This window comes from Haliotis asinina, chromosome 1, assembly GCF_037392515.1.
Source record: "Haliotis asinina isolate JCU_RB_2024 chromosome 1, JCU_Hal_asi_v2, whole genome shotgun sequence".
In the NCBI taxonomy this organism is placed as follows: Eukaryota; Metazoa; Mollusca; class Gastropoda; order Lepetellida; family Haliotidae; genus Haliotis; species Haliotis asinina.
In genome coordinates this window covers 54,405,958-54,420,609 of record NC_090280.1, presented here as the reverse complement: position 1 = coordinate 54,420,609, position 14,652 = coordinate 54,405,958, and the positions used below count along the sequence as shown (strand labels likewise).

General features: G+C 39.9%; 1 protein-coding gene across 1 annotated transcript in view; it reads left to right on the top strand.

Moving 5' to 3' along the window:
* The window catches only part of LOC137281007 (uncharacterized), a 29,591-nt gene extending 19,687 nt beyond the window's left edge, over window positions 1-9,904 (top strand). Inside the window, exons 6-17 of the mRNA XM_067812173.1 lie at window positions 1,595-1,655; window positions 2,413-2,548; window positions 3,349-3,537; window positions 4,339-4,467; window positions 4,914-4,987; window positions 5,565-5,658; window positions 6,039-6,100; window positions 6,589-6,715; window positions 7,486-7,619; window positions 8,370-8,540; window positions 8,737-8,859; window positions 9,214-9,904. Of these exons, the coding sequence (XP_067668274.1) occupies window positions 1,595-1,655; window positions 2,413-2,548; window positions 3,349-3,537; window positions 4,339-4,467; window positions 4,914-4,987; window positions 5,565-5,658; window positions 6,039-6,100; window positions 6,589-6,715; window positions 7,486-7,619; window positions 8,370-8,540; window positions 8,737-8,859; window positions 9,214-9,408 (1,495 nt within the window). The 3' untranslated portion in view covers window positions 9,409-9,904. The remainder of the gene's footprint in view (window positions 1-1,594; window positions 1,656-2,412; window positions 2,549-3,348; window positions 3,538-4,338; window positions 4,468-4,913; window positions 4,988-5,564; window positions 5,659-6,038; window positions 6,101-6,588; window positions 6,716-7,485; window positions 7,620-8,369; window positions 8,541-8,736; window positions 8,860-9,213) is intronic.
* The last annotated feature ends 4,748 nt before the right edge of the window (window positions 9,905-14,652 follow it).

The following is a 14,652-nucleotide window of genomic DNA, read 5'->3' as shown; positions in this document are numbered from 1 at the left end:
TTTCAAGCTGGAAGACCAGAAGGCCAAGTTTCGTCCTCTAGCCTGGGATCTTAATGTCGTTCTACAACATCTTAGAGGACCGCCGTATGAGCCGTTAGAGGAAGCCTCTTTTGAACACCTATCCAAGAAGACGGCTTTCCTACTAGCATTGGCGACAGCGGCTAGAGTCAGTGAGATCCATGCTCTTGACGTCACACAGATCCACTTTGAACAGTCAAGGCATGGACAAGTCCATTTGGGTCTGCTCTGGGACTTTGTGGCTAAGAACCCGCTTCCCAGGCAGCCCAACAGGTTATTTTCCATCCCTCCTTTGTCTACGATCCTTGGTCATCATGACTTGGAGGAGGAACTGCTATGTCCGGTCAGAGCTCTGAGATGATACATTAAAAGGTCAGCCTCTAGGAGACGGTCCCGCAAAAGACTATTCATCCCATTTGCGTCGACCTGCAAAGGAGAGGTAAACAGGAACACGATTGCCCTTTGGCTCAGATCGACAATCCTGGCTGCCTACGACGACAAGCTCCTGCCTCATCCGGTAGCAAATAACCCGCACGAGATCAGGGCCTTGGCGTCTACAATGGCCCTTCATCGAAATTGCACGGTAGCGCAGATCATGGAGGGCTGTTTCTGGAAATCATCAACTGTCTTCGCTTCCCACTACTTGAGGGACCTGGCAGTTGAAGATGTGGAGGGGTTACAGTCATTTGGTCCACTGGTAGTTGCTCAGCAACTTACCCGATCGTCCGCCCATTAGGTAATAATGCTGTTACTTACCGTTGGTCTTAAGATTAACCTCACCCTCAGGGTGCGTCGTTTTTTCTTTGGAGTACTATTGGGTTACTCTTTGCCCTGCTCCAGGTGTTATCCTGAGACCGTTGGCATTGGTTTCCCAAGTTCTCCTGATGCATGTGCACTGTTTGCTGAGGGATGGTCCTCCGGAGTCCACACCACCATCCATCTGTCGAAGCCATATGCATAAGACCTATGGTAAGGTAAGTTAAAAATTTATTAAAATCTAAATATTTTAGATATTTAAATACTTACCTTACCATAGGGCGGTGACTCCCTCCCAACGCTGGATGCTCCTCCCCACTTTGGACTCTTCAGACCTTCCGGTTGGCGGTAAAAGTGAATTTTGGATTCTGCGCTCTCGCGCGAGAGGGGAGATCACGTCACTTCCGTGACTACATTCGTATATTACATGAGGTAGCCATCCAGGGAATGGCGAATCAACGACTGTCTGATCTCTTCTAGCGAAGCTTGAGGTAATATGCATAAGACCTATGGTAAGGTAAGTATTTAAATATCTAAAATATTTAGATTTTAATAAATCTGTGCATGTGGGAACCAATGACATGTGTCAACCAAGTCAGCAAACCTGACGACCTGATTCTGTTAGTCGCCTCTAACGACAAGCGTAGTTGCCTTTTATGGCAAGCATGGTGTGCTAAAGGCCTATTCTATCCCAGACCTTCATGGGTTCGGATCTTTACAGGCTTTGGGGGCTGTAAGACAAAGTAGGAGAAACATGTATATTGAATATATGTCCTTCATCAACAACATGCCACATCACTGAATCCTTGTCTGATTACAGAACTGGGGAACTGTGTAACCGTCTGTCCTCTGACACACAGGTCATCCAGAACTGTCTGACAGTGAGTACTTCAAAATGTTTTTTTATTTAGGTCAAACGCTTTCTTTGATTTGGTTTACAGATTTGAAAATGAAATGTCTGTTTGTCTGTCTCTGAAAAGCAGTGTATTGGACAGGACAGTTTATGTGTCTTAAGGTTTGATTTGAGTGAGTAAGGTGACTTAACAAAGACTGTGATTTCAACATTAGCAGTATAAGAAGATCCTTTCATTTGGTTTTCTTTTCCTGGATTTTCTGGTTTGGTAGATCTGTAAGTGGAATAAGGATGCAGTCTTGGGTCATATATATTGGTCAGTGTGGTCTGAGGTGCTGTGTCAATGTGTAGATATGGTCACCTGGGGAATTAGCTCACAATTAAGACGAACAATACGTTGACAGAGACAAAGGATAGGTTGAGTTCAGACTTCTATAGTTGGTTACAGAAGAAAAGACAAACACATATATTTGAATGGGGTGAGCAGAGTTCCAGCTCAACCACAGGTCGTTTCCTATCAGAGGCATTATCCTGCTTGCAGTTGTCCATATAAAAGGATTTCAAAGGAATCGGTTCAACCAATCAGTTTCCAATTGTCATACATAATGATCTGATACGTCTCAACATCTGGAATCACATTGCAGTAACACTGCTGGCTCATTGTATTTTAAATTCATACCGTTAGAATATTTTTTTAATAATCACTCAAAGTAATTTGAAATTATTGACCTTGATTGTATGATTCTCATGTATATTCAGCCAGTTTGTCTAATTATCTTTTTCAGGTTAATGTGTCCATGTTGTCAAGATATTTGCTGCAGATCATTGGTTCCCTGGCACTCATGTTTGTGTTGAACCCATCTCTGACTGGCGTCCTTTTAGCAGTGGTGCCAGTCGTGGCCATTGGCGCTGTCCAGTATGGTAAGTGCAACTGACTGAGAGTAAAGTTAAGTTGGGCAGGGCTTGGTTGGGGATGGGTGTCCAATGGATCACTTAATCACTGGAAACAAGCATCTTTGTTCATATTGAGAGATGTTGCAATTGGATCACTTGATGCTTTAGAAGACAACTGTGACATCATTATCAATTACTGTGACATCACCATCATATGACATCACTAACCTCTCTGTCAGTGACGGGTTGGGCATGTATTGTGTACAAACATGAAATGTTTGCAGAAGTGGAATTTGAAAGCTGAAATGTTAAAAGAATTAGTTTTGATGATAATAGAAATTGAATTTCATACCAAACCTGTCAACACTTTTCAGTACAGTTTTGACATTCTTAATACGCCACTCCGTTTCAAACTTTATCAACTCTTGTTAAACTGATTATACATGTAGCAGGGCGTGGAGTCATCCCACAGATGACATCCTTACCTTGTCAGCTTGCTGACGGGGTTAACCTCTTTGGTCATGTGGACAAGGCGTCCGACTTCGGATCAGAGGGTCCGTCGTTCGAATCCCAGCACGGGACTCGGAAATTTTGTGGCCGCTACATTGGCGCCCAACGCCCGTGCTGGGATTTGAATGACGGACCCTCTGATCCGAAGTCGGACGCCTTGTCCACATGACCAAAGAGGTTAACCCCGTCAGCAAGCTGACAAGGTAAGGATGTCATCTGTGGGATGACTCCACGCCCTGCTACATACACATGATACCCAAAGACACCACAGGGTGTGTATGTAGGAATGGTAATATCGGCATTGTTTTATCATACAGGAAAGTACATGAAGAAGTTGCGAAAGGACTTCCAAGATCGGTTAGCTGATGCTGGAACTCAAGCCGAAGAGGCGTTGTCCAGTCTCCGCACTGTCCGAATGTTTGTTGGGGAGCGTAAGGCTATAGACGAGTATGGGGCTGAGATTGACAAAAGTTACAGAGTTGGCAGGAAACTTGCACTGGGTCAAGGTAGGTAATACATCCCAACATTAATAGCTACATTTTTCAAAATAAAAGCTACATCCCTCAGATCTGCTCCTGTTTGAAGGAACATTAATATATTCACATTTCCTGTGTCCATTGTTCTTTAGCTAGTCATGTTTCTCACAAGAGGCAACTAAGGGGATAGAGTGGTCAGGTTTGCTGACTTATTTGATGCATGTCATAAAATTCCAGTCAAACATACTGATACTCATGCTATCAATCACTGGATAGACTTGTGCAGATTTGATTATTTATAGCTTGAATATTGCTGAAGGCAAGGTTATGTGTCAAAACTATTTTTCTCACTTCTCTTTTGACGAGCATGGCTTACTGAAAAGTTAATTCCTACTTACCCTTGAACAGGTAATGTTTTAGTTTGAGTGTGGACATCAAGACAAGGTTATGTGAAAAACTAGGAATTGAAAATTTAAAACTGTAACTGATGAGAGGATGATGACTTGATGATAAGGAAACCAACTGCTGAGTGTGTCATCATATAACAAACAAGAAAATACAGAGCAAACTCACCATCACTTTAGTCGTTTGGAGTACTTTGTCAGTTCCGGAAGATAACAGAAGGTTTCTTTGTGGTTGAGTCAGAGACAAATGTATACTGATCAGCAAAAGAAATGCAACACTGATTTTTGTCAAGTTTTTAATTGGAAGACTTAAACATGTATGCTTACTTATGAGATTTCATTTTTTTCAAAAACTTGCATTTCTTTTGCTGTGCAGCATACTTGCTTATCTATTCATGCATCCTGAATGTACCCCACTGTGATGCAGGCACGTTTGAGGGTGTTATCGGCATAGTGGCCCAGTCTGCTGTGGTGACAGTGCTATGGTACGGTGGCAAACTGGTGTACGAGAACTCACGTGATGCTGCACAAGGGATAACCCCAGGCATCCTCACGTGTAAGTATAACCTGGCAGTGGTCAGGGTCAGGGTCAGGCATATACTCATCTTGTCTGTCTGTTTCAAGATGTTGACGGAGCAGACATTGAAAACTGTACAATATTTCTTAGTTGGCACATCAATGTGTCAAATGGTTAACTTTTGATAGCTTGTGATCTCTTCATAGAAATTTTCCAAATTAGAAAAATAAAGGGGAAAGCCCTTAAAATTGGTGATTTCCATTGTAATTGATAATCGTTCACCACAAATCCTCCCATATTCTATGGTGGATTTGGTTTTCGATTCCCATCATGACTGGAAACTATGGTAGTGCATATATCCAAAGCAGGTCTTACTCCACAAATACCATTGCATTTGACATGCAGTCATAATAACTGGTTAGTGTTTTCAAGAATTTACCATTGTTAGGGTATCAATTTACTTAGTCCTCTTGTTTCTCTTGCAGCCTTCCTGTTGTACACTCTGCAGGTAGCCATGGCATTTGCATTGCTATCTTCATTGTATGGGGACTTCATGCAGGTGAGATGTTCCTATTTTTTTTTCATTTTTGTGTGTGTGTGTGTGTGTGTGTTGAGAGAGAGGGAGAGAGAGAAAGAGAGAGAGTTGAGAGTTTGTACAGATTTCATCATTTCAAGTATACCTCTGTTCACTCAGCAATGAATGGGCACCTGATGGGAAAAGTTGTGAAAGAAGAATTATGCATTGTTGATTTAATATGTGACATTGTATGATTGAATATAGGACATTGTATATGCTTCATCAATAAAGTTTGCCCAGTGAAGATCAGGGTTACAACTGATCTTCAGTAGTGCTGCACGCATGTTGTAAGAGCTGACTAATGAGATCTGGTGGCCAGACTTGCTGACATGTCATGTCAGCATATCCCAGTTGTGCTCATACTGTTGATCACTGGATTGCTTGGTACAGATTCAGTTATTTACAGACCACTTCCATATAGCTGTGATATTGATGAGTGTGGTGTAAAACTAAACTCACTCAATAAAGTGCACTTTACAACTCTGAATGATAAATAGTTGGCACAAATGATCCACAACTTCACTTACGGTGACATTATTATGGTGGCATTATTGTCCAGGCTGTTGGTGCTTCTGCAAGAATCTTCAAGCTGATGGATCGCTGTCCGGAAGTTCCGCTTGAAGGTGGAGTAGTGCCCTTGACCTTTGATGGAGGTGAGACCCAGGATACGAATCATCTTGGCATTTTGATTTAATATACAATGGAAGCTGTCGAAACCGGCACTTATCTGGACTGAGGAAACAATCCAGTTTAAACAGTGTGCAGGATTGTAGAGCTGGTCATAAATGGACAAGGCACAGACAGGACTGAGAGTATATGCTGGAGTTGACATCTTGCCGGATTGGACAGATGCCAGTTTAGACAGCTTTCACTGTATTGGATCCAACTTGAAACCTGCTGTCAGAATCAAGTATACTCAATGGCGAGTATGAGATGTATTTCAGAGTTTCTTGATTTAGGTCACAAAAGATAGTTATGTTTATTGATCCTTGGTAGGAAATGGTGTAAATGATGTATGTTGTTTTTGTTTCAGAGGTTGAGTTTGATAATGTTCACTTCACCTACCCATCCCGCCCTGATACTACAGTCCTCAAGGTAAGAGGAGGACTTTGTTATGTTTATTGAAATTATTGGGTAGGTGATAACTTTCAGAAGATTAACAACTGAGAATTTCTAGGTCTTCAGTCCCACCCGACACTGAAGCACATGTGGAGCATGTTCTGCCTTGTTAGGCAAGTGACATTGTTTGAAATAACTGTGTTCACTAAGTAGTGAATGGGGTGAGATCATCATTTGACTATTATCATGCTAGCACCTCATTGACAAGGTTTTGTATTCCCAAGGCAGCATGGTATTTAACTAAAGAACACATCTATCTCCTCCTGAACACCTCATACAATTGTGGTTCTCCAAGTGTACAATGACCGATGCCTAGTCGTGTTTCCTCAATCAATATATCGATTCACTGATGCACTGTCATTGAACCAAACTGGATATTTGTTTTCTATTTGATAAACTGGGATGTGATTACTGCATTCTTTCACATCCTATGAAATGTTTTAACTGGTGATCTACTTCCACAGGACTTGTCATTCAAAGTGCATACTGGCCAGATGGTGGCGCTGGTTGGACCATCAGGGGGAGGTAAATCTACCATCGTGAGTCTCATTGAGCGCTTCTATGATCCAGACAGTGGCAGAATCTTACTGGGTGAGTCTAGAAGCCTCCAGCACAGTTATATAGTTCAGATCAAGGAGTATGGATCCTACACCTCAATGAAAGCAGCAGTGAAGAATACCAACTGAACTCACAATATTATGCTCTTTGACTCACGGTCATCTCTGTATCATGGATACTGTGGATGGTTTCTGATGTTGTTGACAACACAAACCATCCAGGAAGGAGTTGAAGGCACACTGTTTCAGACATACAGAAACACTGTTGCCAGTTTCATTCTGGTGGCAAAATAAGAGGCATAGTGTTGTACTCCTATCGTAATGAATGGCTTTTGGTCTTTAGTCTTTTTTCTGCAAGATCTTGCTCACTACACAATCCTCAAATTTGTCCACTTCAAGAACCTCACAATGCCTGTATATTTTACTGATTTGTTTGGTAAACAAGTTGATCAACTGAATGAATTTTGTGGATATAACTCAAAAACGTAATGTTACGTCTGCAACAAATCATTTCACCTTTAAATAAGTCCTTCCTTGTGAGGCATGATACATATCAATCAACAATTGTACCTTTGCATCTTGTTTGTTTCTAAGAATACCACAGACCAGAAATCAAACATCAGCTGTTGCAGCCATGGCACTGGCGGAGTGACTTTGTGTGTTAGTGATTAGGTTCCTGACTGTAAGAGCTCTGGAAGTCCGCACTACAAATAGTACTAAAATATGTAGACTACTGAGAGAGTTTTATCCCAGATATAGATGTTGCATCACCTGTATTTTATCAATGTAATTACCTGATTCCAGGAGGGCATGACCTGAAGACGCTTGACCCGGCCTGGTGCCGCCACAAGATGGCTATGGTGAGTCAAGAGCCCACACTGTTTGCCTCCACCATCAGAGAAAACATCGCCTACGGTAAAGTTGCTACAGACACAGAGGTAAGTTCAGTATTGCAGTAATCATTGTTAGGTGTTCCTTCCCCAAGGCTTCATTCCTTTAAACAAAGTGGAATGGTGGAGTAGCCTAGTGGTTAAAGCGCTGGCATGTCACGCCGAAGACCCAGGTTTGATTCCCCACATGGGTACAATGTGTGAAGCCCATTTTCTGGTGTCCCCCACCGTGATATTGGTGCTAAAAAGCGGCGTAAAACTAAACTCACTCACTCACTTTAAACAAGGCATATGACAATCCATTCTCTTTCTCCTGAACACTGCATAATACTCAACAATAACATATTGGGAGACGGTCCACTGGCAGCAATTTAGTCATTGATACATTATCAAATACATACGATATCCACATCGTCAACACGAACAAAGTCAGCAACCACTACTTCTCCAAAATCACCACCATCACCAACTCATGCCTCGAATACAGCAGCGCCAAGATAAATGAACACTTTCAGTGTCATCAAAACTTGCAAGATGCATATTTCATCGTTGTATCAATGAATATTTTGAATAAAACATCAACTGGGGACTTGTTATTGTATTTGTATGCAATATTCATAATAGATTCCCAAGATTTGTACTCATTAGCCAGTATTCATGATATGTGTCATATTCTTCACATTGTGAATTCATTGCAGCTCTAGTACACCATGCTGAAACAGTTCTAGATTAAAACATGGGCATCTGTGTGTATGGTATCTTTACCTTGATGTCTCAGAATCATTGTGTTGATTCCAGGTTGAAGATGCGGCCAAGCAAGCAAACGCTCACGAGTTCATCACGTCTTTTGAGGATGGCTACTCCACTAAGGTGGGGGAGAGGGGGGTGAGACTGTCCGGGGGCCAAAAGCAGAGGATAGCCATCGCTAGAGCCCTCATCATGGACCCGGTTATCTTGCTGCTGGATGAGGTGAGAACAGCACTGGCTTCATAATCTAATGGCGAAGATCAATGCTTGTGTTCAGTCATTTACTGACCACCATCTTTTAGCTGGAAAAATGCATGAGAGTAATGTTAAGCTAAAATCTCAGTCTTCCTCACTATGCAGGTGATTTCATCATGAAGTCATATTTGTTTCATCTCTGTACATGCGTATCATCTTACAGGCCACCAGTGCCCTAGATGCTGAGAGTGAACACCTGGTCCAGGAGGCCATAGACCGCGCCATGAAGGGAAGAACGGTCATCGTCATCGCTCACAGACTCTCAACTGTCAGGAATGCCACACAGGTGCATAATTCTTCAGTAAATGTTTGCATGGAATGTTTGCATGGAATGTTTGCATGGAATGTTTGCATCTTGGAAATGTCTACCAGAGTTTTATACAACAAAGAAATTTGCCCCCAACATGCACAACTGAAATAAAACGATAGAGAAAACCTTATATGTCACGTCTGGAGAGACGCACTTTCAGTACATAGAGAGTAGTTTACTGTGTCTGTTATTTCACCTTCAAGAGTCATGACCACTGTCCACCAGATCAGACGGTCCTCAGACCCCCACCTTTCTAGTCAAGGTAGCACCAACCCTAATCCAACTCTTGCTATTGTTCCTGCCATCCAAGAGAATGTTCCTCTGTTCCAGGTGGTAGTTATTGACAAAGGGCACATAGCTGAACGAGGGACTCATGACGAACTCCTGGAGAAAGATGGTGTTTACAAGCGTCTTGTCTTGCGGCAGCTTATGGCAGCTGACATGCCAGGACAAGTTCCTGAGACTGAGGAACAGAGCGAATCGAACGTCATTGAAGGCAACTCACAGACAGATGTACAAGTTTAATTGTGGACATCAGTCAGTACTTCACAGGTTGTTGAACTGCTTGTTCCTCATTTACCCGTGAATACATATGTCCACTTGTGGTGAAGCTGTCTAGAAATGAAATGAAGCCTTGTAAAACTGATGGAAGCTGAATCCCTAATCAAGAGTTTTTGTGAACTGACGTTGAACTGATATATGAATCAGGTCACGACAAGGTTGCAGCAACATTTTGCAAGGGGAATATTTGTTAGTGCAAATCAGAAGCTATGGCTTGATTTGCTGTTTTAAGCACCTACAGCACCTACAATGCAAAGGAAAATGGCTTGTGTAAATCTGTGAAGTGTTGACGATGTGAACAAGGTCAGCCTTGACTGTGATATTATAAATGTTGGACTTGTAGATATTATTGACAGCACTGGTTATGTCACTAGTGTTATTATTTTGACAGACACAGGATATATTTTGAGATTCTGTCAAATTTGTCAGTGATGAAGCTATTAAAGATGTCTTATTTTTATACTCTCTTCCCATTTCTGTCCTGTGTGCAATATATATGCATCTATTTTGTCCACTGGGACTGATTACACTTACAGTGCACCATTATGTTTCACAACATCACGTTTTGTTTTGGATTTCTATTTCTATTGATGTTATGTCTTACAGGTGCAGCTATGATTTTGTTCAAATGGCAAATTTTGTGTACGATGAATTGTTATCTAGAAAGTATAGCATTCTTATGACATGAGCATAAGGTTTGGGAAGCAAGGTACTATTACTTGTACAAATAATCATGGATACTTGACTATGAAGAGTATGTCTGCTGCAAATCTGAAGACTGTATAGTGTGATGACTACCAAATTACAGCATATTTTTGCTACCAAAAAACAAACAAAACCAAATTACACCATTTATGGCTGTGTTGTTTAGTGTAAGAGGAAGTATTCTTGGAATAATTTTCAGTGATGCCAGAATCTATTGTTATTTTATAATTATATTATGAAAATATACAATTATTGTTCAATAAAAACAGTAATCATCTGTGAGGAAGGAATTCATAGTTCAGATTGAAAGGGGTCCATATTTCTCATATCCTTGACTGAGGAGCAGATTGGTCCATATGTGTTCTGAAGATATCCACTGTGATATGGGTTTGTGTAATGGCAGTGTTTAGCTTGGATGTGCCTGCTTGAGTTTGGATTTTACGCAGACACTAGCCTCTAGGCCATACTGCTTGATTGTTGTGGAGATATATGTATAAATTTGTAAATAAGAAAGTGTGTTTGCTCAAGATTGTATGATTGGTATGAATGAATACGTCCATTAATTATGTATTCTTCAACATTGTCATATTTAAATTACACTGAAGTGCTTGTCTTGTCAGTCAGTTATATATGTGTCCTTGCCTAACTACAGAACATACAATTGTTGTTTATCTTTTTGTCTTTTTCAAAGTATTTATTATGATTGTTGAGCATATTACATTAATTCGTCATTACGCAGACATATTTGCATTACCTCTCTTTCTTAGGAGATACAAGAGAGTCAAGGGTTGTTTGAAGAAGTTACACTGAAACAGTTACGGAAGGTTAGAGATCAATGATACTTATCAATCTGGAAATTTTCACGGAATTTAAGTAACCTTGGAAAACTAGACTGACATTTTTACATTTTCTATATTTCTTACTAATTGGAGTGTGGATTTTCATGTCAGTTCAAAGAATTCCCTGCTGTAGCAATTTAAAATGGTATGTTTTCCTATTCTTGAGTTTATTTTCTTATTCAAAATTATCAAAGTATATTTTGGGTCAGGTAAACAATGTGATTATCCTTTGGATAATACTGAACTGTTTTCCATATTTTTTATTATCAGGTGTCGAACCAGTCTGACACAAGTGCAGGCCAGGCCATATACATTGACAGTTTTCAGTTTGTGAGTTTACTTTCAAACTGCACAAAGCAGTATTCCAGCTATTTGGCAGCAGCCTGTAAATAAATTTGGGACCAGACAATCCAGTGATCAACAGCATGAGCATCGATATATACAGTTAGGGTAGGATGACATGTGTCAACCAAGTCAGCAAGCCAGACCACCTTATCTTGTTAGTCGCCTCTTTCAACAAGCATGGATAACGAACAATCAGTTCTAACCCTGATTTTCATGGGTACTTACTTAACTGATAAAACATACTCCTCTGTTTTACACTGTTATGATCAGGAAACTTTCAAGATGGCTTTTCAAGTGTGATAATGGTGAAGGCATTGTGCCAGACTGAACAAAATGGCTTTTTATCTGATCCTCATTTGAACTCATGGTATGTATTAAAATAGTCAAATTGGGAATTACAACTGATCTATACATAAAATGAAGTATGTTTATGAAGAAAGTGATAGAGAACCTGTTTATGTCAGGCAAAATCATTTTGTGCTCCAAATATGAAAAAGGAATGCTGATCTCAACCCAAAATTCCATGACACCCACCAAACAATCAAATGGCTGCTTCATTAAATCTTCATTTGATGTTATCCATATCACCAAGGTAATTTTGTTCATGTTGTTTTCTGCTGTGCTGTGATTTCCATGTGTGTTATACATAATAAGTTATTCACTGGTCACGAGGAGGGCATGGCTTGATGTACCCTCAATGTTTGTTCATGTTCCTTGAGGCAGAAGTACCAAATATTTGCTATTGGCAATGGGGTACATTGAAATGTACCTTGCTTGTAAGTGGTGTACATTGAAAATAATAGAATTACACCTAGCCAATCAGAACATGACATTTATGTGCGAGGTAAGATAAACAAACTTGTCATATGACTATACATTACTGCTGTGCAGTTTGGAGCCACTCAGTTCCTAAAGGTTTATGGTTAGAAAAGGTCAGTATGCTTTATTTAGCTTATCTGTAACTAGCCTTTAATTTATGACTTTTGAATATAATTTGATTGAACAAGATGGGTGTAAGTCTTTTTCAATTATGTATTCAATTCTGATGTGAAAGTTTGGAGGCATGATTTTGAAGGTAATGTATATTTGTCTCAGCATGTTCACGATGACTCTTAGATTGAAACTTTGTTTGACATAACATTTAATATGTAATTCAAGTTTTTGAACAAAATACTGAGTGTACAATCAGGTAAGAAATAAACTCGTGTTACATATTGTCATCGTGTGTTATGATTGTCCACAAGATGTAGAAATTACATGAGGATGAATAGCTGTGGAAAGGTTGCCAGCTGTTTACTATACCAGTTATTCGCTTAACTGTAAACCAATACATGTTATTGCTTAGCAATGAAACTTGAAGTTATGTGCACCTATATGTAATTGCCTAAACTGTGCAACTTTACATGTTATTGCCTAACTGTGCTCCTATACATATGATTGCCTAACTAGTCTCGGTCATGATTGTGAGGAATCCATATTAGTGCGGGGGGATATAGTCGACGCCTCGTCCATCCGTCCGTAATCATTTTGTTTCCGGAGCATAACTCAGAAACCGTTCAATACTTTTTAGACCAAATGTGATAGAAGTAGTAATCTCAGACTATGGTTGTGCCTTTTGCTATTTACAGATTTTTGGCATTTATAATTTTTTTGTTTTTCCATGGAACATTTTGGTGTTAGTCGTATGGTGGTGTGGGCTTCGTTTCCGGGGCAGAACTCAAAAACCGTTATATATTTTTCCCCAAAACTTGGTAGATATATCAGTCAGAACCTAAAATGGTGCCTTTTGCTATATACAGGTTTTTGTGATTGATTATTTTCTCGGTTTCCATGGAAACGTTTTGGACATAGTCTCAGAAGTGAGAGGTGTGTTTCGTTTCTGGAGCAGAACCCAAAAGCCGTTTAATATTTTTCTGCAAAACTTGGTAGATATATCAGTCAGAAGCTGAAGTGGTGCCCTTTCCTATGTACAGGTTTTTGTGATTTATTATTTTCTAGGTTTCCATGGAAATGTTTCAGACATAGTCTCAAAAGTGAGATCTGTTTTGTTTACAGAGCAGAACTCAAAAACTTCTTAATATCTGTCAGTGTTACTTAATAGATATGTGTGGCAGACCCCAAAGTGGTGCCTTTTGCTATTTACATGTTTTTGTGATTTATTATTTTCTCCGTTTCTATGGAAATTCAGACTTAGTCTCAAAATGGAGGGATGGACTTCGTTTCCGGAGCAGACCTCAAAAACCGTTCAATATTTTTCAGCAAAATGTGCTAGATATATCAATCAGAACCTAAAGTGGTGCCATTTGCTATATACAGGTTTTTGTGATTGATTATTTTCTCGGTTTCCATGGAAACGTTTCGGACACAGTCTCAAAAGTGAGAGGTGTGTTTCGTTTCTGGAGCAGAACTCAAAAGCCGTTCAATATTTTTCTGCAAAACTTGGTAGATATATCAGTCAGAAGCTGAAGCGGTGCCTTTTCCTATGTACAGGTTTTTGTTATTTATTATTTTCTTGGTTTCCACGGAAACGTTTCGGACAGTCTCAAAAGTCTCAAAATGGAGGGATGGGCTTTGTTTCTGGAGCAGAACTCAAAAACCATAAAATGTTTTTCTGCAAAACTTTGTAGATACATCAATCTGAACCTATAGTGGTGCCTTTTGCTATTTACAGGTTTTTGTGATTTATTATTTTCTTGGTTTCCATGGACATGTTTCAGATATAGTCTCAAAAGTGAGAGGTGTGTTTCATTTCCAGAGCAGAACTCAAAAACGTCTTAATATCTGTCAGTGTAACTTGTTAGCTATGTGTGGCAGACCTCAAAGTGGTGCCTTTTGCTATTTACAGGTTTTTATGATGCATTATTTTCTCTGTTCCATGAACACGTTGACAGTTCTTGAAATGGTGAACTATTTTTGATTACAGACTTCCATGTAAACAATTCAGTCTTGGTCTATAAACACAATAAGTAACTGTCAGATGATTTGTCCTTTCAAATATGTGGGGGCCGGGGGATATGTCATCTTCTGATGACTCTTGTTACATGATTACACAATGCTGTTTAGAAGTTTACAGGTGCATACTTTCACATCTCTTTTCCATTAATATCCTAGGTCTGAAATTCTGGATGTCAGTTGATTTTAAAATGGTCATACATCAACATATACACATTAAAAAGCAAATTCAGTATGTTCAATGTATCTGCACCATCAAGGTTTATTAGTGTGCTCAATAATTTTGATTGTATGCATGTGGGAGACTGCTAATTCAAGGTAAATATTTGCCAAGGGATCTAAGCAGGACCTTAAGTACAGTGATTCA